The 26,851-nt window shown below is 47.2% G+C and overlaps 1 protein-coding gene across 2 annotated transcripts in view; it reads right to left on the bottom strand.

Moving 5' to 3' along the window:
- Positions 1-26,851, bottom strand: part of LOC126867654 (protein O-mannosyl-transferase TMTC2-like) — a 215,484-nt gene that overhangs the window by 45,770 nt on the left and 142,863 nt on the right. For both annotated transcript variants that reach the window (XM_050622424.1, XM_050622423.1), the window contains exon 8: positions 2,560-2,645. In XM_050622424.1, the coding sequence (XP_050478381.1) occupies positions 2,560-2,645 (86 nt within the window). The remainder of the gene's footprint in view (positions 1-2,559; positions 2,646-26,851) is intronic.

The following is a 26,851-nucleotide window of genomic DNA, read 5'->3' on the forward strand; positions in this document are numbered from 1 at the left end:
GTTCTGAATAATAACGGAGAAATTATTTCGCAAATATATTTATTTTAGCTAGGTGAACGGGGACTGATTGAATTTCCAAGTTGTACGAACCCCGTCGCCTCGAGAGGCCAAGTGTTTCCGATAGAACAACCGGTTGATTAAACGATTCAAGCCATCCTCGTGCGCGCCTGCTCTTTCTTTCTCTCTCTTATACCGAGAAGCTCGTTGTTTTATGAACAAAGTTGAAATGCCTTCGAAATAACTCTGACTAAACACTTAAAATCGATCTTCCCAGAGCTTCCCAGTGCCATTTCGCTTTTTTTATAGCCTTTGTAGAACGATGAAACGATGCCGTCTATCCGGCTCTGATAGACTAAATTTAGACCAAGTTCCATGAAATCTATTCTTACCTCTATACGCGTCTGCAATCGTACGATGTTTCGTTTGAAAATTCATAACCGTGTCCGATCCATAATTCAACTTTGAAAGCGATAAATATCCTAAACCTATAAAGTAACTTACGTCGATTCAAACGAGCAAATAAAAAGTAGAACTCGAGAAAAGTTGGTAATTGCAATCAAATTAATTACGTCGTTTTATACGCGATATAATTGAATGAATAACTGCACAAAGGAATTTATATTTTATGCAAATGCTATTGGAAAAGCGCTCGCAGTCTGAGTTGGAACTCTATTGTTGGTCACTGATGACCTACACGATACTTAACGCAGTAATTCATACTTGATAGTTATTAAATCCGTTTAGTCGTATATTAAATCTTTAAAGGGAGAAAATGGCGACAGTATCGCGAGGTTAGCGTGGCGTAATCGTTAACGAGCAAGAGACGAGCGTCGGAGCGAGTCGACACGAAGGAATACGGTGGAGCCGGTAGGACGCAATAATAAATAGCCGGGCAAGTGGAAAGCGTAAAATAAGATCAATATCGCGGCAGGCCGGAGCATTTGCTCGGTAATGAACCATTCCCAGGACGGTCGAAGTAAATCGTCGTACGTGGATCGTACGGTCCACGTGACAAACGACGGCCGTTCTGTTCTTTTCCGACCCCGCGCCACCGTTTCCAGCCCGCCTCGCTCTCCTGGGCAAAAGGTGGCTCGTTAAGGAACCGAATCGGTCCCCCGATTCTCTGCTGCGGTTACGCCTACCGCGTGTACTTTGATTTTGTGCTAGAACCGTGGCAAAAAATCGCCGCTGATTACGCGGATATTGTTTTCCAACGGAGCAAAGCGAAAACCCAATGGATCTTATGATACGAGCAATTTTTGACTTTCAGGGATTAACGAGCGAAATAAGAAAACGATTCGCGAGTTCTTTGTTTTGTAGAAGAATCATTAGTTCAGAGTGTATCGAAAAATCACGCGATGGTTTACGTTTAAAAGATCGTCGCGAGGTTTTTAGTTCGTTCGACCACATTGTCGTGAAAGTATTCGTTGGTTTAGAGAGCGGTGTTGATATTTTCAGAAGGTATTTCTGCCCGGTTTAATGCCGTATCAGCAAGCGAAGTCGTACAACGGAAACCGCAAGCCGCTGCGAAATAAATAGGAATAATATTTACGTAGCCGAGGATACGTGGACGAAAGCCGGTGACTCTGGACCGCGATTTAACCGGAAACAGTATATCGGCGAGCTACGAGGTAAATATCTCTCGCCGGAGTATACGGCAAACACCGTCAGCTCCGACTCGCGCTTTTTTCCCCTCTCCAGCCGCCTTGAAAGGCATCCTCTTTCTCTCCGTCGTGAAATTTTCGTCGACATTCTTGAGCACGCGCGATTACGCGCCTAAAGAAGAACAAATACGAGATTTTTCGATGGAGTTTCGACCGTGACGTCCCATGGAGCTTACCGTCGGGGTTGACGGTCAACTTTACCTGGGGGGAATGCGCGACACGTTCCCAGAGGGTGTTAACAGGAAAGCCAGTGACAGTTTCACCCTTCGTACAAAAGATCTTGTGCATTGTGCATCCTAATGAACGTAGCTATATCTCCTAGCTATGTCTTGCTGCAATACTTTCAGTGGCACGAGTAAATAACGTAGTCGACTAGACGGTGTTTTGTTAATCTCGAACAACAGTATACAATAATTGTCTTTTGGTGGCTTGATCGCTTTGAAGCAGAGAATCGGATGACTAAAGACTTTGGTAGGTTACATGTTGTTACCACAACCGTTCGACGAGAAGAACTCTTGTTAAACATGTATTTAGCGAACAAGTTCTCGCGGAATGTACGGTGCTTCATAGGGTTCTTTCGCGGCTTGAACAAAGTGAAACGCGAAGAGTCGTTCTATTTTTCACGCGAGAATTGCCGCTTCAGTGCCCTAATGAACTGCGATAACTTGCGACCGAGGTTCATTAATGGTGCACGCCGGCTGCGTCAAACTATATTTCGCCAATTCGATCCTCGGAACATTAACATCAATTTCCAACCTTGCGTACCTTTCGATGGGTATAGGGAGGGCTCGAGGGGAACACGTCCGTGGAAAAAATCGAGAAACTCGAGAATTCCATTGGAAACTCGATCGTTTCTTGTTGCAAAGGTTACTTGAGAAATAATGGAAATACTTACGAGCTAACGAAGGCCGGAAATGGATCGCTCGCTGATAACTCAAAATCGCCTCCTCGTAATTCTTCCTGCCTTGCTGCAGTATTCCCCTGGAACAGACCGGCAGAAACGATCGATTAGTGAATGCAATCTCTGCTTAATATTGAGGTAGGAATTTTCGAAGATTTAAGTATTTATTTTAACGCGTTTACGAGGTTTGTTGGTGGAACCTACCAGTCTAGTGCTATGCGATCGAATCGCGATCGCAACGTGCCCGAGTGCTCTCCATCGATAACAATCTCGGACGAGGAACGATTAATCATCGTTCGAACAATGCCACTCTCAGAAACGATAAAAATATTACTTGTCAACCGATGACTTATCGTGCAGAGGTCGAACGGTGTAACGAGCGTACGGGAAACGAACGAGGGTTGGGACGGGGAGGGTGCCAATAAACGAACTTTATAACGCCTACACACGGGCCCACGTGCCATCGTGGCACATATTTTAGGGAAAAATTCATTTTAACGCGTCGGTGATTAATCTTGCCTCGAACGTTGTCACTCTACGAACGATGAAAATATCACTTGTCAGTGTGAAGGCCTTGGGCGAAGGCAGGGTGTTGGGAAACGGGGTGATTTACCGGGCTGAGTTACCGGTAGGCGTCGTACTTTTATCGCTAATAATTTTCCTCGAGTTGCATATTAAAATCGAATCTGCCAGAGTTCGAGTAAGCGAAAGAGGAAAAGGTGGCGGAGAGACGTGTAGGGACGATATCTTAAAAGTCATTATGTTTGCATCGCGCGTTCTATTATTTCTCTTACTTCACGTTAAAGGCGAGGAGAACCAAGCGATTTGCGAAGGTTTCTCGATCGATCTATCACGCCAATCGTGCATATCGGCTTGACGTTAGAAGCTTGAAAAAAGGTTGAGTTGGACGAAGAAAAGCAGACGTGCGTGTCCCGCGATGGATCGATAATCCATGGCTTCATAATCGGCAATCGTCGACGGTTAATCCTTTCGCGCGTGGAATATTTTATTAAGGTTGTCTCGTCCATTTACGGAAACCATGTTCGACTGGCATTCGTCGAGTTGGTGAATGTAACACCTACGAAAAGCAACGGTCGATATTAAAATTTCAGTCTGGTAGGTCACGCTAACAATCGCTACCGTTTCGTCGCTGTTTTATCATCGGTCAGGCCGTGGGGGAGAAACATATCGAGGATCGTGATCGAGAGCTTTCGCGTTACTGTTTCGAGCCGAAGCTTCATTATTTTAACCGAATATAAAAATCCGGTTCGCGTCGTTTCAATTTGTTCCAGTTCGTCGTGAAAAACTTATACTAATGACACGCTTTGTGAACGTTCGAGCGACTGCGAAGAAAGAAAGAGAAAGCAAGGGGAGAAAGCAGGGGAAGGGAAACGAAGACGAACGTGGTCGGTGGACGAGAAAAAGAGGAAGATATTTTCTTTCCAGTCAGGCGAACCGGCCTGAACCAGAAGAGTTTTCCTGTTCGTTAACGAGACGCTACTCCACGTTCGTTAACTTTCAAGATGAATATTCGCGCAATATATAATGGACTCCTTCTCTCTAGCGCCACCTATTACCGCTTTCCACCCCTCTCCGGATTTTTATTCTTTCTCTCCTCATAACAATCCCTCTCGTTTGTACCAATTTGCAATCGTCCGCGATATTTCCCGCGATTTATTATTCCAACCAGGTCTCGGTTAACGGGTACACGCTATTAAAACCGTTTCTCCACCGCTTCTTTACCGCGGAACGATCGTTTTAAAAGACACTCCGCTTTGCTCGGAATTTCTTCCCGAGACTTAACGATACTCTCACTCGACGAACGATCCCTACTCGACGATTCTAATCGTGGTTGTTTCTCGTCGGATTTATCAATACGCGACAAGAGAACACGTGTCCCAGACAATAACAATTGCGCCGAGAGGCCGCCCATTGTTTCGCTTTATTCCTGTAAATCTGTTTCAACGAACGGTCAACCAGTTTCAACGATTCGTACGAGGACGCTTCCAATCGCGCTTATTTCGAGTGGTTTACGCGACGACGAGGGTGAACGGCCGGTGGCGCGAAGGGTCGTGGATAAACGACCGCGCTAGCCCCGCTCGATTGTTAAAATAAATACATTGTTCAGGCATTGTTCGGTCCTTCGCTCTATTATTTGCAGCGTCGTCTATGTAACGAGCGACCACGGGGACCAGGTATGTAACGACATTTCGCAACAAGCGTGTACACTGTGCACGCGCGGCTTTGTGCCATTGCTAGACTCGATGACAAAGCGAGCTTCGAATATTCCTGCCGTTCCAGTTCCAACCTTTAGCTCGTTGAAAATTTTATCCAAACCCTGTATAGATACGTGAGACGCCTGGCCGTTGGGGCGTGAGAGGAAAGATAGGAATGCCAGTTGCAAGTAACGAAAGCCGGAAGATTCTGAAAGACGAATTGAAAATACGAGAATGAAAAAAAAAATAAAGAAGATTAGATAATAAGGAAGAAAGTCTATGGATGGAAGGTGGTGGCGTTTTGTGGGTCGATGCAAAATATTATCTGTCCGTTTAGGTGTTGCGCCAATAAAATAGAGACGGCCATAAAGCTCGTCGCGCTCAACATAACGCGCAACCGATAAACGAGCCGAGGGTACGAGCAAACATCGTATCCAACGAAATATGGTTGCGACTCCGAAACAGAAACGTTCGCGTGCCTGTAGCGTTTACAGGAAACATCGGTGCCTGCGTAACTCGATGAAAATATCCCGACGATTGTGCTTTCATAGACAAAGGGAGACACCTTCCAGTGAGAAACACAGAGAATAAACGATTGGTCAAGTTGTGAATCGTGGAAGGGATGGCGTCGAATGGAACGGACCGTATAACATATTCGATTATTCATTTATTTATTTCCTTCCTTCATTTATTTCCCCCTTCGAGTAACTTCAAGTAATCGCTCTGTCCCCGATCAAGCTGGACGAATCGCTAAATTGATGTCTGTTGTTTGCAATTTGAAGAGTCAAGCATAAATTCAACCGAGAGTATCGTCGTTGTTTGCCTCCTGTCGGTTAATTTATTACTATACAAGGTGATTCTTTCGAAGAGTTGACAGCCGCTAATGCGATTACTCGACGGACTGAAAGTTTGATCGGGGACGAAAACATCGTGTGTACAGGGACGCAATGGATCCGACGAAACCGACCTGTTTCCACAGTCAGAGGGGCCGATACACATAATCGTCGATAGCAGTTCGGTTAATCGTCGATTGGGAAACGGGTTACGCCGCGCGATAAACCGACCGGGCTTATGGATTTCAGGGACATCGTTATTCGTTAATGACTCGGATTACGTCGAGAGGGATGAATAAAAATCTCAATAAAATTGCAGCCACAGGGGGGTTTTATCGCGTTAACGAGTCTGTCTAGCGACGCATCGATACTACTGCCGGGAATCTCAAAGCTGAATGGCAGCCGATAACTCGTACGTCCACGTCGCATTGTTCGCTACGAATATCTGATATATCTATAATTATCGCTGCCGGATATTGCACAGAGCGTTCGATAATGACGATGCCGGTAATATGTGTTCGGTAATAAGCTCTTGCGGTATTGAAATTACTGTACCCTTGATATTCGATTTTATTCTCGAACACTTTCTCGGAACCGCCATGTGAAATGCTCCGAGCGGGCGATACTTCTGTGCGATAATATCGAGCTTGAAGATTTTATAGGTTTATAAAGAGAGATTCGAGGAGTCAGTTGTTTACGATTAAAATTTTTCAAACGTATATATTCCAGGCTCGAAGATTCTATAAATTTTCAAGGCAGGGTTGAAAGTGTAAATTGTTCGCAGCTGATATTTTCGAAACATGTGATATTTTCGAAACATTCCACGTGATATTACAGTTGCTTGCTGTTCTACGATAGATACATTTCCAACGCTCTTAAGGCTCTCAATATATAAAAATATTAATCTCTATTTCTACAATATGGTTCATGTGTTATAAACCTGTTATCGATTTTCACGGAGAGAACTCGAAATAAACTGCTGCTTCCGGAAAGAAGACTCGTCGTACAAAAGTCCTTCGCGACAGACGATCAACGACGACCATGAAAAGATAAATTTCCTTCGGAATCGCTTCATTTAATTTTGGAAGCCTCACCCATTTACTGTATCCTCTCTATGAAACGTCCCTGCAATATATTGCAGGATCGCTGCCGACAACCATGTACGGAGGTAAGGTTAACGATGTGCGATATCCCGCGTCGGCAAGCGTTGCAAGAAAAGCGACGAATCGGTCGTGAGTCCCATGTAATTCGATCGAAGGCTGTCCTTCGCCTATCGAGCGAGAAAATCAATTTGGTCGATCGGCAGCCGGCCATTCATAGGAGATGGCGCCGCGGTGATGACCGTCATCGCCATTGTCGTTTGCCAGCACCAGCGGCGTCAGCCTCGCCATCGCTGTCACCGTTGCTTCATCGAGCACGAGGGGCTATTGTCGTCGACGTCCTCTTCTCGACATCGTTGCGGTGGTATCGGCGGTCGTTGGCTGTGTTCGACCGGTAACATCGGCTCCATCGTTCCCGATGGATTCACCGAAAGGCTCCCATGGTCGTTGTTCCTTTCATCTTTGTGCCTGCTCGTTACGTTGCTGGTATTACGCCGAGAGATTGACGGCTCGCGAAGGGAAACCGGCTACCGCCGTGTTCGTTCGATAATTGGATCTTTCCATCGTAGTAACGCCGCTTCCGAAACGTAACGACCCACGATTTACGGCCATCCTCGTGTTTTAACGATCGACCGTTCGAGAGGCAAGAAGAGCGACTCCAGATGCGTTCGAATGGAAATTGTGGGGCTTCTGTCAGGGGAATACGCTGACGTATACACACAGATAATAAGGGGAGAGGTTCGCGTTACAGTCTGCGTGGAATCAATTGGGACAGAGAGTATGACAGGGAACCCTTGGTCGTAATCGTTTAGAGACTACTTCCCTTCGTTTCTCGGAAATCGTCTCGCTCCGGGGATTTAATTCGATTCCGTGATCGCGGTGGAACGCGTTGCTAATTCTAGTTCCAGGAGTTTGACCGGCGCGGCGCGGCGCGCATAGCTGCAAAAAGTTTCGAGTGCGCGAAGCACGCGGTATTCGAGGAAGTCTGGAATCTGGCGGACACCGGAGAAAAACGGCTACGAGGATTGAGCGCGTCGAGCGAAAAAAAACGGCGTGGATAAAGAGGAAGAAGCGATGCCGCGCCGGAGAGGCAAAAAGACGCGAGAAGGATGGAGAAAGAGAAATCGTGGAAGATCTGGCCGCAAAATCCGACTGCAAAAAATAATAGAGAGAAAAAGTACGATAGAGAAACGGTAAGTGAGAAAGAGACGCGCGACGTCGAAATGGGAGACACGGGGAAGGTAAAATAGAGGAAGGACAAGGGAAGGACAGGGAAGGATTGCAATTGTGGCTGCGGTGCTCCGTAGAAACGCGATTCACGCTCGTCGGAACCGATCGATGCACCGAGTCGACCGACAGCTGCGGCTACAGCTGCAGGTGGAACCGAGGCAGCCAGTTCGACGGAGAAGCGACAGAGCTCTGTTGTGGCTCTCCTCGCTCGGATCGAAGCGACGGCGACGCATTAGCGCTCGTACAACGTTGCTTCCTGAGCGCTTCGCGATAATACCTCTCGCGAGCCTGTGCACTACGAGCTGATCATGGCTCTGTGTATATGAACGCATTCTACCGTTTCTACGCGTCTGCATGGAAGCCAGACAGAGAGACATTTACAAAGAGGAAACCATGAACGCGAGGTGAATGCATGGCCAGCCGCGTTTGCCTCGAATAATGGCCAATGGGACGCTGTACGCGCAGAAAGATTCAGTTCGCGCAATGTGCACCCAACGATATGACGTTTATCGTTTATCGTCGTGGTCTCGCCGAGCTGCACACGCTTCACGACTCTGCGAACGACCAGTTACGCTTCATCGAGTTTCCCACCGCGGGAGTCGCGCCTCGTTTCCACGACCTGTACGCGATTCTTTTGCCAGCGACATCGGCTGGCTGCAATCGTGAAAAAAGTCCGGCGGAATCGATAGAAAGCGTGGATGACGATCGACGGCCAAGCCCTGCGCGAACGAGCGGTCGTTCTATAAATTTCTGATTATCGCGCGTGACCGAGTTTCGCGTCTCATCCTCGCGAAGGTGAAAATATCCACTCCGGTTAACCGTGGCAAGGGAGAATAAAACGAGGCGAAACATCGTTCGTAGGACGGCGTATAGGTTCGCGAATCGCGATGTTCGTGCAGCATCGATCGACGTCGAGTCGACGCTCTCACCGATGGATCGATCGATATAGCGCACCACGGCGATCGAGTCGAATCAACCGCTTTTTTCCACCCCGTTCCTGACCGTTTGCCGCTGTTTACGGCTTATAAACGTTCCTCGATCGGCCGAGAGAGCTCTCGAGAGCGATGCCGCGAGAGTCTCGTATCGGCACGTCCACTGCGAAACGTGTAAATGACAGCTGTAACGAATGGCCTGATTAATTTGTTCCACGGACGATGATCGATCCTGGCTCAAGTTTTTCATTCCACGGCCGGTTTTCCACTGGGAACGCTTTTCCATCGTGCCGTCTGGCTGCTCGCGAGAAACTCTGCGACGCGACGCTTTCGAATTTTACGATCGGCAGGAACGTGTGGCCTTGCTGCCCGGTTAACTCGAGTTCCCCCAGCCTCTTGAACGCGGGAAGCTTGCCAACGACTCGCCACGCTGGGACCAGCTGCTTTTCTACCCGTAGAGAACCTCGTATTCTCCTGGAAAAACCGTCCAATCATGTGGACGTATCGCTGTACGTATTCTTCGAGGGCCATCGTTTCTTATCGAATTCGTATCGTTTCTTTTTTCGTATGATTCGCCTTTGCCTCGCCATCCAGAGAATCCTAAATTGTCCGTATTCAAAACGGCCAATAACTGCTGCGAATACTCGTTTTTATTGGTCTAGGTATTACCGATTTGCTTCCATACATATATGTATGACGGGAGCTACGTCCAGTCGTAGAACGTTTTTACTTCTCGAGAGGAATTCACCGTGGCGTGGATAGCCCGCCGCAGACCACGAAATTTATTTTATACGCGACCCTGTGCTGCATTTTCTTCTACGGCGAACGAAAAACGGATTATTTTTGACTATATGGAATATTTATTGAAATCGCTTCGCTTATATTCTTTACCGTGATCCTGATTGTTCGAGACAGAAAAATTATGGAAAATCGTTAGCCATTTACCAAACAAAGCACCTAATTTTACAACGTACGATTCCTCCATCTGGTTAATCCACGACGCGGCGTGTTTCCCAAGCGTCGCTCGTAGCCTCGCGCGATGTAATCCTATTAGAAAGCCCTGGAAACGCTTATGTTTCCCGAGCAAACAATTAATGCGCGCATAAGCTTTCTTGGGCTTAGGAAAAAAATTCGTCGGCGTATCCGACGATTCGTGGAAAATCGACGCGAGTGACATTCGTGATATATGACGCGGAGCGAGTTGAAAGAGCGCTTGTTAAGTCTTCCTTTTTCCAGCTTTACGCTTTTGTGATCCTCTCTTGTTTCTCTGCGATGGAGAAGAAATATCGCTAATCCTCACGTGACTTTGTATTTGGCGAGATAAATCGATTTTCTCGAATTCTTTGCATTTATCCATGTAACGCGTATAGCGAGGCCGGATTATTTGCATCGTCTAAGTTCCTTAAAATTCCATCTTGAATTTTCTTTCTATTTCCATTATTTAATGTCGCATCGACCGTTTCCGTGGATTACTAACGATATAAGAGTTACCATTAGTCTTCGGTATAGTGACGACAGAGTGAGAAAATATCCTGTACATTACGAACAACGAGAAAAGGATATGAGAAAGGAAAAAATGATTCGAACAACTCCTATACTAGTGTTAAATATCGAATTTGTGAATTTATAAGGCAAATTATCCAGCTTGACTCGAGTAACATAACGAAGAAAATATCGTCGATAACTATAAAGAAGTGGAAGAATGGAATGCGTTGAGTTGACTGCGTAATAAATTCTCATTATTACAAACGCAAAGGTCTCCATGACTAGTGTTCATTAGGAGTTGGTTAGCGTTCCGAGCAAGAAACGCAGACCGTTTGAAATTAAATCAGCCGATCGTGAATGCTTTTTTTTCGCTGGAATACTCGCGTTTTCTCGCGCTCTTTCGCTCTTCGTATCTTCAGGGATATCGTATCGCGTCGTTTTGCGCGAAAGTGTCGTGGCCCATGGTCTCGCGATACGTCCCGTTGCGTTCTAAAGAGTCGAGTCACGCGAACTTTATATATTATTCACATGACTGTGCTCGGTCATCGTGCACTTCTGTTTTTGCCCCAGTCTGTTCGCGTTTCTGTGCAACAATTGCCTCGCAATTTTCGTCTCGTGCCATTGCCTCTGCTTTTATTCAATTGCCGCTTGAAATTGCTTGAACGTCACTCACGAAACAATCTTCCGGTTTCCAGGAAGGAAAAACGGGAAGAGAAAGATCTCTGAGAGAGCGGAGGTCAAACAAGATAGACCGCGTATTTCTACGTATTTTTAAAGCCGCAAAGAATCCCACATCTGCTGGAATCTAGTTACATCGATTCTCTCCGACCTATGTAGTGAAGTTTTCTCGCAGTGTCAAGACGCACGCGATCCTCGGAGCTGTTTGCAACGAGTAACCAGCCATAGATAGCAAGATGACCCAGGGCACAGTGCCGTCAACGAGAACGAAAAAGTACGTCCGGCATAATCTTTCGGTTGAGAGGGAAGAAGAAGGCGAAGAAGAACGAGTGTGCCCATGGGGGACGAGTGTCGTCGATCCGGGAAATATATTCGACTGTTTTGAAGCGGTTAACGTACCTGCTTACTTTTATGCAATCCCCTGCCCCACCTCCGTGGGCTCGCCTCTTTCTTGTTTTCGCCGCTTATTGGCCAAGTTTTCAGACGGGAGTGTCGTATCGGGGGCGCCTCGGAGTTTACCGAGTTCCTCGTCGTTTGCAAAGTAAATCGTGCGCGTTTCAGAGCTCCCTCTACCCATTTCCACCCCCTATCCATCCTTTCTTTTCCCATCTCCACCCTTTTCTTTCTGCAGCCTCCATTGTTCGGTCGCGCGAAGCTTCTCCGTCGATTTCTCGCGTCGTTTCTCCTTTCCTCCGCCCTCCGACTACGAGAGTCTCGTTTCGTTCGTGAAATCCGTCGCGCGATTGCGCCTCGCGAACGCCGGAACCACGCCACGCCACGAGAGTCGTCGAGACACGGTTGGAAGATGCTCAAGATGCGAACATCTCATCGATGTATGCACGATCGTCGTTAAGTCGGATTCAATTTCGCTTCGGCCGGCCGAAACCGAATTGCCTGACCTGTCGCGTCGGTAGGAAAATTATGCTTCCCGCATGGCTGCTCTATCGTCGCCCGGTATTGTGGCCCATTTCGTTACGCTCCGCACGATTCTTGGCGACCGCTCGAGGAGTATCGTGAACTCGATGTTCGCAACTGGTACGGGTTGCTTGAAACTCGAGCAGTTTGAACGAAAACGATCGACGATTTGTAAAGACTGCCACGCGTATAGGGCAGGAATCGGAGCAAACACGCATGGATCGTCGCTAATTTTGTCACTGTAAGAACGCTAAATAATCAAGTAAGATGAAGAAAAGCGACGGTCCAACGTAAGAACGAAACGGAAAGAAACGATTATTGCATGTATTAATTATCTTTCGTCCAACATTTGTCGCGGGACCAAGCTATTCCCCGAATCACCCTTATTCCACTCACGTTCTCCACATCGTTTACACCGCGTTCTCGTGACACCGCCACGAACACACCAACGCGCAGACATAGTCCACGAAGTATGACCCAATTTCATTCGCGTGTTCGGACTCGAATTACCTTCCGACTCCCGACGGAATACCAGTTAATAACGACTTCGGCGTACGAACGAGGCGGTCGGAGAACAGTGGCTGGCAAGAAGGGGTGAGACCTCGTGGTGGATCGGTCCGACCAAAACGATGAACAAGGAACAGAGGAAAGTAGAGGGAGCGAGAACCTGACCGGTTGAAACCTATTATTCCACTCGGTTCGAACATACTACCTGGCATGAAAGGTAAAGAAGGAGAAAGAAAACGGGTTAGGGAAGGAGTAAGCGGCACGGTGGGTTCGCGCTAATTTTACATCGCTTAAAATTTATAGACAGGATGTTAAGGCGCTTATTAAGGCAGCGCTCAAGCACACTCTAAGATTCCGTAAGTTTGCCTGCGAAGCTTCGCCGTAATAGCTCCTGGTCTCGAGGACCACTGCTACAAATTAGCGCTTTCTCCCTCCTTCTTCGCCTTTTTCCGCACACCGGAACACAGTTGCTTAAGGTTTCCTCGATCGAAGACGCGGCAAGTTTTCTAATAAGACAGAACTTTTCGGCTGGTTTTTGCTCGCACCCTCTTTGGCCCAATGACAGGAGTTGCGAACTCATTAAACCAGCCTCTGGTAACCAGCGCGACTCTCGAATCGGTGTACTCTTTCCTTTATTCCTTTTTTCTCACCGGCAACTTTTTTCGTCCAAGTGAACGTTGACCAAGTTCTCGTGCGGAGAACGAAACGCGGCGCGTGAGGGTCGCGGTTCACGGATTGTTGGCTGTTGGAAATCGCGGCTGTCAGTGTCGCGTGGAATTTCAGCGACGCGTCGAAAAATTCCGGTGTCAAGCCACGACAGTGACCGGATAGGAAACAAGGGAAACCCAGTCCCGATTTCATTCGATTGCCCGCCACGTCGCGATCATCGCACTGTCGCGCGCGTGAACGCGCCGGACACGAGCTGAAATTCGATTTTTCCTCGCCCAGTGGAAGACAGCAACGAACTTTAAGTTCCCCTGTTATTCGATCGTACGTTACCAGTGAAATACTCCATCCAAGAGTGAACTTGGCTACTTTATTTTAATGAGATCGCGTTCAGTCGAATCACGCTGTTTAACTAAGATCGATGTTAAAAGGGGTGCGCCACGCGAAGAACACTTTGGACGAAATTTTACAGGAAATTATCCTATTGTTGCTGACTCTCGTTCAGCGTTCCGACAACGATGGTAATTCCTGGTTACCACGGTCCGGTAAACTAGCCTTCGATCGGAATCTGAGGATATTCGATCAATGCGCAGCGCGGGGAACCATATCGAAGGCAAAGGGGATGGATTTCAGCCCACTTCACGAAGAGCCCGATGCTTGTTATTGACGAATGAGATTAGGACAATAGACTGGTTTCTCCATTAATAGATCAATGACAAGTCAACCGTGTACTTAGCGCGTATATCGAGCATTTATTCGACCGTCTTTTCTCGAAAACGTTCGACCAAATCGCCACAGTTTTACACGTTTTTCCTTTGACTAACCCACGAAGTCTTCCACGAAAAATATGGGAAATCTAGCGGAACAGGAATGGAAAGAAAAGCGAGAAGATCGACTTTAGCCGAGAGAAAAGAATTGCCAGCCGATAGGGTGTTTGTGAAGGGGATGCGGCGGGGTGAAAATGGACGGTCGGAACGATTAGATTTGTCGCGGTGAACCAATTTAAATGGTTCCGGAATAGCGTGCGCAATTAGCGGCCACCGCTTAAATCCAGGCTACGTTATACGATCGAGAGATAGGCGTTCGATTTATCTTGGGAGGGGCGCGCTCCAGCTTTCCTCCTCGATTATTTACCGATCGGAATATCCCGGCTATTTTTAATTAGCTCTTAATTACCGGCGCATAAATACGCGCCGCAGACCCGTTAATGCTGGCGCAGAGAGCCGCGGTTAATGAAACGTAAAATTCAGATAGTAAATTTAGCGAGGGGTGGCAAAGGGTTGGAATGGCGAATGTACTAAAGAGTACTACGCCAGGTGAAAAGGGCGCATAGGTGGGAAGTAACGGCAGAGGCTTCGATCTGCGATATCATTGCAACTCTCACGCATTAATTTCGCTACGGCCGATAAGACACGCGTTACCTGTTGGCGGCGCGTAATTAAACCACGATTATCGTTAGAGCACCGATGTCGAATCGTCACGAGAATGTTCGGGAGGATGTTTGTTCGGTATCGAGAGAGATAGCGCGGAGATAGAAGAGCTTTACGAAACGATCTGCCCGCGGTAATCTCGGAATTCAGCGGAGTTATCGATTCAGAGCCGCGCGTCAATCGTGAGTTAGATCGGCGAACGAGTGACGAGCGCGCTAGCCTGCGTTACACGCGTTCCACGCCTGGCCTGGCCGCGCCTATTAATTCAATTTCTGTCCCAATATCGCGATACAACGGACGGCATTCGCGAAATTTACGCGATCTCCTCTCCGCCCTGCCGCTTCGCGTTCCTATTAAAACAAATATCCGCGACTGCTCGATTCGACGAAAACGCGATTACGCCCTCGACACCGAGTCCATCATTCTGCGAATAAATGACTAGCCTCTATATACATACATCCGTGTTCTATTCATAAACGGATTAAGGTATGTTGCACTTTATGCTTTAACTTTATACGTGTTGGCCAATCCTCTGGCAGATTTTGGTCCTCGAAAGTTGTACGTGTCTCGTAAAATGGAATAATCGAGCGACAGCGACCGATAACGATAACGATGACACGACGTCTTTCTTCGCGCGATCATAACTAACAACGTCTTGTCGATATTAACGAAACTACTATCTCTCTGTCGCTCGGTTTAATCAAGTTCGGTATCTCCATGGGGAACAACGTATCCATTTCTTCATGGAGCGCAGTTCCCGCGATAATCTCGCTTTTGATTCTCGGTTCCCGGTTTCCTGATTTGGGCTGGCTCTCTCTCTATCTTTCTCTCTCTCTCTCTCTCTCTCTGTTGAAACTACAACAACGGCCGCGATACCATTGAACACGATCCTGGAATACTAATTAGCGATATGTGTCAATCCATGAAAACCGTATTGACCGGTGAACGATAGCGGTCGGTGGACAGCGTATGATTAGCCGAAACCGATTCTAAACCCGTCAACGGTTCGATGACGTTCCACGATAGCCCGCGACCTTCCGGCCGGAACGACCCTTTGAGCGTATCAACGCGATGACGCCGGGTATTGAATCGGGCGCCAGGCTGGCTGGTTCGCGTCCATTCGCATAGAACGCCTCCTCGATAGCCGCGTACGTGCGCGTGCGAACTGGCTTCGTGACTGGTAGACGAGCGCGAGCGTGTTCGGTTAGCGAGACAGATGCGGAAGAGACTGGTCCGGTGAACGCATTATCCCGGTAATATCTGATGCGGCCAGACAAAGCTGCAAAGGGGATGGACGTCGCGGTGTATCGGCGTAAACGACGGTTATTCGGCAAATGGTAAAATCGTATGCGGGCTGAGAATCCATCCTTTGGGGTTTGGCCGAGCCAATTATCGATACGTACGCTTGAAATGGTAAACAGCACGCAGAAAAACGTATATATCTGGCGTGAGATACGCGGAGAGCTATGCGGAACGAAAGTCCTCTTTGGTAATAGACGCAAAGGGAATATTTCCCTTTTTCGGTCATCATCGCGCGAGATTATCTAGAGCGAAAGAGGATTTGGCCACATTTCTCCGAATGTGAATATTATAGGACAATTTATTTCGATAAGCTGTATTAATTATTCTAAAATGGAAGAATTCGTTTTTTCTTAATCAAACCTAGGTATGTTTGATCTTTTGTACGTATTTAAATTTCGTTCTTTCCAAAAGAAATGTTTCAGTCGTTTCGCTTTCGAAATACGTGTACGATATATAGAATCGGTTGCATACAATATCGTGTGCTCGCGTCTGTGTTACATCGAGGATTACCTCGAGCGTTGCGTTCTCAATGCCTGACTTTTTTGTCCACCTTTAGGATCCATCTGTAACGACCACTTTGCTCCTAATTCATTTTAAGTGACTCTTCTGTAACTCCGCGCAAAAGAGAAAAAGAGTCAGAAACGAGAAAGAAACGAATTGACAGGGCGGTTGGACGGTAGAGTGGGATGATAGAGAGACTGATGAAAGGGTGGAAAGAGAACTGCGTACACGTTACCGGTCGAAAAGGGGACGAATGGACGCGAGGCTGGTGGAAGTGGAGCGAAGGGACGCTGCGTGTATAGTGACCGCAGCGGGGTTGAAAGACAGAGACAACGGAAGGGATTAGCGGAAGGATAAAGAGGCGTGTGTGTATAGCGGTAGGAGAACTGGTTGGGGATACCGATAAGCGACAGTAGAGAGGCTGTATGGTAGAGATGTGTGAATTGTAATCAAATCAGGGACGCGGAGAGAGACGAGGCGGAAGGTAGACAGGAAGATGGAGAGACCAAGCCCACGGTGCGTTTGGCCCATGTCGAACGTAGGGTAGAGAACACCACGGTCAGGGGTATTTGGTTTCGAGAAATAGTGTCTGTCTGGTTTCGCAGTGCCGAGCTTGTTTCTGGAACTTCATCCGGATGGAATGGAAATTACGAGTTTCGAAGGAGTGTTATTTCGAGAATGGAGTTGCTTGCTTCTGATTGAAATTCATACCCGATCAAATAAGCTTTTAACTAGTCCGTACTAGTAGGTTGATACCGTAGATCTCGTAGTATCGGCGTTCTGGTATCTCTTACTGGAATAAGGGGTGGAATTCATAACGTGGAGTATATAAAATGGAAATGTTTCACCGAATAAGAGAAAAGAAGTAGTCCGCCGAGGAGAGTAAAGAAGTCGTAAGACGGGACCAGGAACCGTTCTTTCGAGAAACGAACGAAGGGACGGATAGAAAATATGCGGAGAAAATCAAAGGACGGCCGAAGAGCCCTCGATCTGGCAATGGCTCGGAGCGTTCGCCTGTGACAAAGTGGAATCCCGTGACAGCCGGTTCCAAGTGCCTCTCTTTTTCCGCAGATGCTGCTGCTGCTGGTCAGTGTGCTCGTGGCGAGTCTCGTGTGGAATGTCGAAAGTGCCACCCATCCGAGTGAATATTATCGGTAAAACGCGTATAGGCGCGAACGTGCGCGATGTTTCATCGCAAGGCGGTAGTGGCGGTTCGAAAGATACATGCGCGACAGGACGATTTAGGGGACAAAAGGGAATTATAATCGTATTTTAAGCCGGTGAATCACCGGAAGACGCCGATTGTGTGTCCAGCGGCGGCTATTCCGCAAACTGATTGTTCGAACTGATTGCGCTGTAGGACGGAAAGCCGCATGCAGTATAGGGCTTTGTATTATCAGACATTGCCGTCTGACAAGCGGCTACGTACGATGCACAAACGTTCGGTCGGCATACAAACGACAGCCTGTGCCCCATAGCCGCAGGATCGTGCACGGATTTCGGGATTTCTCATCTTGCTCTCTCTCTCTCTCTCTCTCTCTCTCCCTCTTCCTTGCTCTGTGTTTCCTCCGTCTGTCTGTCTGCGACCATCGAAACCATACACTGAGCGCGTTCGCGAAATTGACCGTGCTATCGCGACTTCGGGATTGGGGAATACTCGGGGCTGACTTCGAATTTCAAAGATCCCTCGTAGATCGTGCATGGACGGCCGCCGCGATTGAACCGCTGCAACCAGCCTCGTTATATTCCGCCCAGCGGCTGCCTGCTGAAAATTTATGAAGGGCGCAACGCGCTGGTGGGCGCGCGAAACAAACGGTATCGATCCGGAAGTTATTTACTATCACTAACTTGCTGCCGTGTAAAACGGAGGCTGTGCGTTAAAAGCGTTTACATGCCCTGGACGGTTGACAATCTACGCGGTGATGATGTACGGTGATCTGAGGTAACTATGCGTGATAATTTGAGCAGTGAAAAAGAGTTGGAGTTATTTTAGTTTAATCGCGACAATTTAGCCAAAAATTTGGCGATTACGCGTGTCAAGATAACAGACTGCGAGATTGAAATAACTCGGGTATCAGTTCTCTTGGTGATTTCTAGTGTAAACGACGAGTCTACATCCTTTGAAGGGAGAACGGTTGTTCGCTCCGTATCGGTGCAAACGCGTTATACGTAGCAGAGAATTTACAGAGAAGGAGAGAACGAGACCAGAGCGTTACTTGATTCAGCTATTATTCGGTTGGCTGGCTCGGAGGAAGAGTCCGGTGGACTGCGGCGGAGATAACAGGATGTGTTCATTGGATAAATTGTTACTGATATCTGGCGGTGGTATTATCGTCGCCACGGCTTGGTCAACTGGTTGACGAGTATCGAGGAAGGTATTAAGCCTTCTATCGGCTGGTCGGCTTCCCTATCGGACAGAAGTAATCTATTTTTCCGCCGGTGTTGACCGACTCGATACCATTTTGGCGCAGCTGGTGGCTTTTCAATCGGTTTCCCGGGAAAAGGAATCCGCGTCGGTTCGCGTATCGAGAGGGACGCGTCAATTTTCGCGTAGGTACGATAAAGCTGCAATTATTTTTCCGCGACGCGAGCTTCCGAATCGATTCGTCTCGCGTAATTGTAAACCACGAACGAGGGATTTTCGATTGACAAATGGTGGTCGAGCGAACGATTTCCTGTGGAAACTCTCTTCATAAATCCCCGATCCGTAGCTCGCCAACTGTGTTTGTGTAGGATAGGGTAAAGGGCGTGGAGCAGAAGGGCGGGCTTAGCTCGAGAAAATTTCCCTCCACGGAATTTTGAAGAATTTCGAGAAATATTATGAGAGAGGATCCATCCGCGAGAGAGTCGAACATCGTACGCGTACAGCTCGATTCCCAGGGGTGCCGTCGGATAGCTCTCGAAAACTTTGGTGCGCGCCTGGGTTATCCAGGTCGAGCACACGCTCCCAACTTCCTTTTTATCTTCGACTGTTCCGCGTGTGCGTTTTCCTCCCTCTCATTTTCTACATTTATATTTATGTATCTACGTCTTTCGTCTCGGCATTTTTTCGACTCTCGAAATCAGATACTATCAGCGCTTCCGTGACGCGAAACAGGAAATACAGATCGAACGATATTATTCAGCATCGTTTGGCCTTCGGGGATCATATAATTTCGGCTCTCAATAAACGTTGCTACACACTCCGTTTACTCGCTCGTCTTTCGAGCTACGTCGCTTGGTTTTTTCAACGTTCACGTTTCCAACTTGCTCCGTCTTCCTTCCTCTCGATCTCGTCGTTCTTTTCTTCTTTCGCGTTTAACGGTCTACTCTCATGATTTTTCTTTTCGTTTTCCTCTGCGAGAGACGTCTCGCGTATCGTCGAAAGCATCAACGCGGATTATTCAATGACAACTTACTGCTCTCCGTTTCTGCTTCTCCTTCGTAACGTCCTTTTGCGCCTAATGGCTCCGTGGAAATTCGTGAAACGAAGTCATCGACGATTCATGAATTCCGCAGTTAAAGCACCATTGTCTAAACTCGACGGCACGGTTGCTCGATTCGCCGGTTATTTGTCTCGTTTAGCCAATTCACAAGCACGTTCGGCTCGCCTTTTCTGCAGTTAGCCCTGCGGGCCACGCGGTTGCGCGACCAAGTAAGAAAGGCTGAAACCTTTCGTGCCTTCAGGAGTAGCCAGCCACGGTCTTTTCGTTGTTTGCCGACTAATTAATTCATGGAGTCGGTTTACCTTGACGAGCCTCGAGCGCGGCAAGACATCGGAGAGATAACTCCGAAGCGGCTCGTGTCTTGTCGCTTTTAAGGTCTCCAAACCTACTTCTCCACCTCTCTCTGTCTCTGTCAAGGTTTGTGCGCGCCTCTGCCTTCTCTCGGTGTACATTACAGTGCTGGCTACAAGAGGAACACAACTTGGGTTGCTTGCGTCTACAACGGCCCCAGATTAAACCAAGTTTCAACTCGATAAATTTTCCAACTTAACGGATTAACGTATCAAACTATCGCGCGTGCACGCGCCAGTAGCGAGACGATCTCTCGACGAAGGCAGAGAGAAGTTCACCTGACTTCGCCAAGTTTACTTTAAATACCTTCGTCCTTGGAATCCCCTTTCCAAGCACGTTCCTTTTTCTTTTTTTTCTTTAGACGTTCCTAGGATCCATCTTTCATCTTGTGTATGATAGGATATTAACGACGTTGACCCTTCACTCTGTTTGACCACTATTCCGCCTTTTTTCTCTTGTTAAACCTGGAATTCTGCAGAACGTCTTTGATGTTGGCTGCCACGTGATCCTGCAACTTCCATCAAAGTTCATTACTTTTTTTCATGTTTTTCGACTATATTAACTCCAGGATGGAAGTTAGAAAGCTTTGCTTGTGAAGTCTAGATTGACACGACCTTCAGAGTCTTCAAACACGATAGTTGAACGGAAACCAGAATTCGACAGAATCTTTCCTTCAGGTTGAAGCGCAGGTTGACCTTGGAACAACTTTCGAGTACACCTCCTTATTCAGTTAGGCTTTTTGATATAGCCTACTGTCTATTATCGATGTTGGACATCAGAACTTGAGCAGAAACTTCGCGAAAATTGACCTTGTAAACGCCCTCGACCCTTCAGCCACGTGCTTCCCCATATAACCTTGGTCGGCAATCACGTTCAAGTGGTGTAATTGACTGATCCAATTATCAAGGACCTGTTTACGGTACAATTTTTTAGCAGTATTCGTCTATTCTCACAGGGTATACGACAATCGCGACTCAACTTCAGAAACCGGACACTTTGCGATAACTCGTGTTTAAAACCATCAAGTTTCTTTTTTCTTGGTACGATTAAAAATTATTATTTAGTAATCGTGTTTTAACTATATTGAGATATGTATAATTTTATGCGCTAGACTAGATTGGCCGCATAGTAGTGACACACGTATGACAATATGAGTGTGTGAAAGTAAGTGTGTGCGCGGCGTCTCGAAAAACAGATGAATGTAACTGCTTCGTTGGCAGTCTGGTATGGAAGATGCTGAGACAAAGAGAGTGCTGAGACGCGTGCAAATGTATATCGACGAAGATCCTGGAAATCGTTTATTAAATAAATCTACAACTATTTTAATATGAATTCTAAGCGTAACCTTAGTGTTCCTTTACTTTTATTTCGGCAATTAAGATCCACAATTCTCAACAAACTAGTAACCTTATTTTAGCTGTTGCACCTTTTCATTAGGAATTTTAAGGTACGCTATTTATTAGATATTTTTATGTACTGTTCTTAGGAATTTTTATCCACGTTAAAATGTGTACTCGCAACGAAGCTATGCAGAGTTTTCGAACAGAATTCAAAATACAATTGATTCAGCAACGGTGAACGTTACTGCAGGTAACGGTATTTAACCCGGGCCGTCAGCTCGCAGTTTCGCTCGACTATCCAACTGTACCGGGGCACGACGACGACGACGAAACACCGTCCAAAGTTGCTGCCTCGAGTACGGCATTTCCACCGCGGGTGAAACTCCTTCGGGCACCGTGGGACGCCCTGTCGTGTTCCATTCTAAAGATTCTATGCACCTCGGTCGACCGAGGTAGCGGGAAACGCGTCAAACTATGCCGGGACTCGAAAGTTCCCGCCTTTCACCGCGGGGATCGCGATTGTCCAGCTTGGCTATTCGGATCCGCCTCTCGTCTTCTGCTCAACTTCTAAATTAGCGCAAGGTTTTCCCAGCGATTCTGCGTCACGATAAACGATAGCTGGGACTGAATACGCGGCGGTACAATGGCCGCCAGAACAGGAGAAGCTGAACAATCGTTAATGCCTCGGGAAAGAGCGAGCGGAGGAGCGAAAACGAGATCGACGAAGCAGCATAACGAGCACTGAGTCACGAAACACTTTTCTCTTCTCTTCGAGGCAAGCAGATTCTTGCGATAAAATATTTACCCCGAGTCCTAGTCGAACCGAGGTGAATGCTGTTATCCGTCTCAACGGGACGAATCGATGCCTCGACCCTGCGAAATCACTTTCCCCGACAGGGATCACCGGAGAAGCAGATTCTCGAACTTTTCTTTCGAGGGTTCTTCCGTTCGTAAGACTTCTTTTTCCGTTCATCTTCGCGAATGCAGGAAAGATCGGAACACAGTGGACTGGCGATTTAATCGAGCCCCCGTTGTTCTTCGATCATTCTCCATTGCGAGAGCGGTATCGCACAGTGACATTGACGTATACGCGAATCACTGTGGAACGACATTATGGCGAATTACGGGGAAAATCTCTTTGAAAGCAACACCATTACCCGTCTATCGATACGCAAATATTTCACTCGACCGGTACCAATTATTCCCATTGAGGTAAACCGTGCTTGGGTCGCTTTAATCGCGGCCATTCATACAAATTGAAAGATAACCGTAGCCGTCAAACGCAGTTGCGGACTGTTACAGTTCGAGTCACGTTTCAGAGTAACCAGTGAACGGCGTATTAAAAATTAACGGAAATACGAGGCAAACAAATATGCATCGAGCTATTAGGGAAATAGAGTGAAAACCGTGATTACCGATAAATTGAACAGATTGTTGTACACGCGTATTCCAGATTACCATTAACTTATTCGTGTAATAAATTCGCATTCGTCGATAGATATATTTTTATTTAACGAGGGCCGAACTTTTTTTTTGCGATGATACTCTTCATTTAACGCATCATCCGGGATGAATTAATCCAGCAAGAGTATGAAAAGGATTAGCGACGTTTTGAGTAAGCCGCTGCTAACAATGCAATGTTGTTTCTCGTCTCAGGCTGCATGTACACTCGGCAGGCGAAGTCTCGAAACTTCGTTGCGCAATATGGCTGGGAACAGAGTGATGTTACGCGCAACAAGTGGAGAACAAAGTTTCATTCGAACAGTACATTCAACCGTTCCCTACCTATATTATGGCATTAAAGAAACGATCGAATAGAGCAGACGTTGTATATCCGTTACGAATCTATCTGCACGGCGCACGCAACTTTATGCGAACACAACGTGTTTCACGAGAAACGGCGGCTACCATTTCGAGCCACACGAACGAGTCGCGAAATATAAAAGAAATTACAGTCGAAATCGCCAATTCACTGAACTCTTTTTCCCGGTTGTTTAACGCGACGCAATGCAACGGTTCAAAACAAATTGAACTAATTGAGCATTGTCCTGTAAAGCACGCGCCAAAGTGCAACTCATGCACGATAATTGCCACCGCGTTACTAGTAACTTGACACGACTTTGACGTGACGTTAATCTGCGATTTCTCAAAGTGCACGAGGTAGAGCTGAACCGACGGATAAGTAGGCTTTACCAGGCACTAGGAATACAGTCGTGCGTTTGTGGAGCGAACTATGTAGCTCGACTAATTCAACCTGTACTTACACGCGATCGTCTGTAGAAGTAAAAAATTACTGAAACCGATTCGCCAAAACTTGCGAAATTAAATTCAACCGCTCGAATTGGAATTCTAAACGGTGCTCCGAATGCTGACAGCTCACTGTTTTGCGAACCGCGTATATACAGCAGACGACTACGATGCGAGGTTCTGAACGAATCCAAAGTGAGAGAAATAGCGGAAACAGCAGGATCGTCCGGAAAATAGCTAGCGTTCTTCAGGGCGGTTCCACGGGCCGTGAAATGTGCTCGGGTAACTCGGTTTTCTACCGACGTGGTATCTGATAACACAGACGTAAACCTGAGATAACATCCTTACATACTAACCAGCCACTCTGGTGCTTTAAGTTCGAAGGTAGCCGGGTATGTTCATCGCGTACGACAGATAAAGTTCGCCGCCATAGGTACCCATAGGAAAGCACGACTTGCACGGGCGTGTTTCTCTGAAAATGGCGATATACCTTTGTTCCTCGCAGACGGATAATTCTGGATTTGCACGGTCGTTGCGATTAAGAAATTTCGTGTTTCAGTCTAAACCAGTGTCATTCTACTAAACAGACGTTGAAAGTCATCGTTTCTCTCGTGCGGCTAATCTCTTCTGTCCAGCCATTGTACGGCTCCAACCTCCGGCACATGTACCATATCTAAACGACGGATTCAAACGGTTCTACGCAAGCACAAGACGAAATCATGGAATCAGGCTAGGAAGCGGCAACACGACGTAGGCACGGTGTCGACTGTTGCGTCTTGAGGGTGGACGGAACCGGGACACTTCCGCATGCAAATGCGAAGGCGTACAATCAAAGCACCGGCGAGACGATACATATTCAAGCGGTCAGCATGGGTAAACACCGGTCCAAACGGACCGACGACGGTTTACCTCGGGTAGCTAGCTGGTGCAGCTGTACGCACGCACACCATCGGCCTCCGCAACGTTCTGTATGCGGCGAGGAACACGTCGTGTGTAGCGTCGCGACGGAGGAGAGTGGTTAGGGGGTGGAGCAGCGGTAGAACGCTTCGAGGTACAGCCTGTATACACGGGGCAGGACACAACGGAATCTAGTTGGGGTCTATGGCGGATATACGGCGCGTACACCGCCGACAGGCCGAAACCCATCAATTTCCCATTCAATTCGCAGCTTCGCCTCTCTCGACGAGGCGAATGCCAGTCCGAATGACGCGACTCCTTCGAACCTCTGGATCCCTGCCGCGTTCCGCCCAGGAATGGAATCCTCTTGCACGCCGACGTAAACGTCGAGGTGAACGTCGAGGTGAACGTCGAGGCGAACGTCGGGCGAACGTCGAGGCGAACGTCGGGCGAACGTCGAGGCGAACGTCGAGGCGAACGTCGAGGCGAACGTCGAGGCGAACGTCGATTCCAGCCGTCCTATCCGTTCATTCTGTCCAGTCACGTCGCTTAATGCGAATTAAATATCAGCATGGAAGAAAGTGATACTTCTTACGGGGTGGTTCGCGAAGATCCACCCTTCCATTTTGATCGTGTTTGTACAGAAGAGGAAGAGGAATCGCGGACGCGTCGTGGGGAGTCGTTTTCATATTCCAGGAGCGTTATATTCCACGAGAATCTCTCGAAGCCGTGCTTCATATTCCGGGCTGAAGGTGTTGTTTGAATTTTAAACCGATGTGGCTGAGAATCTTGGGAAACTCGATTGTTCTGACTCGGTATAAAGCAGCGGTGCAATGTGTCATTTGTAACGCGGTAACTTTCGACGTCTAGTTTTCAATAGAGCTAATCAATCAAACGTCAAGCAACTACATGCGTTTCGTTTTGTACCGATGGATATCTACACGCCATTGCTCGTATGCAAATTAACGACGGAGAAAATAGACGGCAGGAATAGTCGGTCGGCGTTGGAAGCTTTCAAAAACTAATTCGATATTCCAATTGTATCCGACGATCGCGTTAGAAGCTGAGCTAAATCTTGTTTATCCACGGCTACATTTGGCAAAATCAATCGCGTATTAATACCCGCGGACTGGTTGGTAATTGGATCCATTGTGAATGCGATATCTTGTTTGGTAAAATACCTCGGAAATTCGATCGAATTTACGCGAGTTTCACTCTCGTGTATTTTTTACCATTTCCATTTTACAGAGAGGTTTTAATTTATAGAGTTTCATCGACGTCGAAGGCCCTGGTAATTTCAGGCGAACGAAATTGAAACGAGTGGAAATTACCGGGTGTACGGATGATGCGAGACATGAGTTAATCTCGAGTCGTTTCAAAGTTTATCACCGCAGTTTCGAATCGCTACAACGTTTCGTCGCATCGGAAAGGTAAATCCAATCAAAGTCTTGCGCCGATCGATGCATCGAACAGCGACGCGACTGGAAAAGGTAATTTTTAATTTGGTCATTCGATCATTTTGGTTATTACACGTGGATTATGCGTTATCACGCATGATTACCATCTTTCCCGCAATTGTTATTTTATCTTCGCACACTGCACAGCTGTTTCATCTGGTTTACGAGCCCCTCGTCTTCGTAATTCTCATCATTATCTTCGTTACACCGCGTTCGCTGGCTGCTCGTTACCGGTCGACGTCATCGTCCCTTAAACGTCCCAGATTCTATTCCCATCCACGATTTTCCTCGGCCAATAAATGACATCCTCGATATTGACCTTCCGCGGAACCACCATTAATTCTTCTATCTTCCCAGTTACGTTCCTAAAAGGACAAACTTCCCGTGATATTTCCTGACATCTGCTCCGACGCAACATGGCTCTGGAAAGTTCCAACGGAGTTATCCGCGTTTTACCGTCTTATTGGTCGCGTTTACTTCATTCGAGACAGCCGAGGGTCGCAACGGTGAAACGTTTAATGAACGAAATAAGTTTTTACGCCAGAGCCGTTGATAACTGATCAGAGAAATTGAAAGGTAAATGAAAACTATACGACAGAAGGAAATAAACGAGCCTGTAACATCAGAAACACAAAGTTTCGAAGACACTGCATTTTGACCATTTCGGTATCCGGCGTTGAAGCCTTTAGAACAGTTATTGTTCGTTTAAATTTCTCTCGTCCCTTGTACGAGGAAATTTCAAGTGTCGTGCAACAATGTCGCGCGAAACGAGAG

This window comes from Bombus huntii, chromosome 7 (assembly GCF_024542735.1).
Source record: "Bombus huntii isolate Logan2020A chromosome 7, iyBomHunt1.1, whole genome shotgun sequence".
NCBI classification, from domain to species: Eukaryota; Metazoa; Arthropoda; class Insecta; order Hymenoptera; family Apidae; genus Bombus; species Bombus huntii.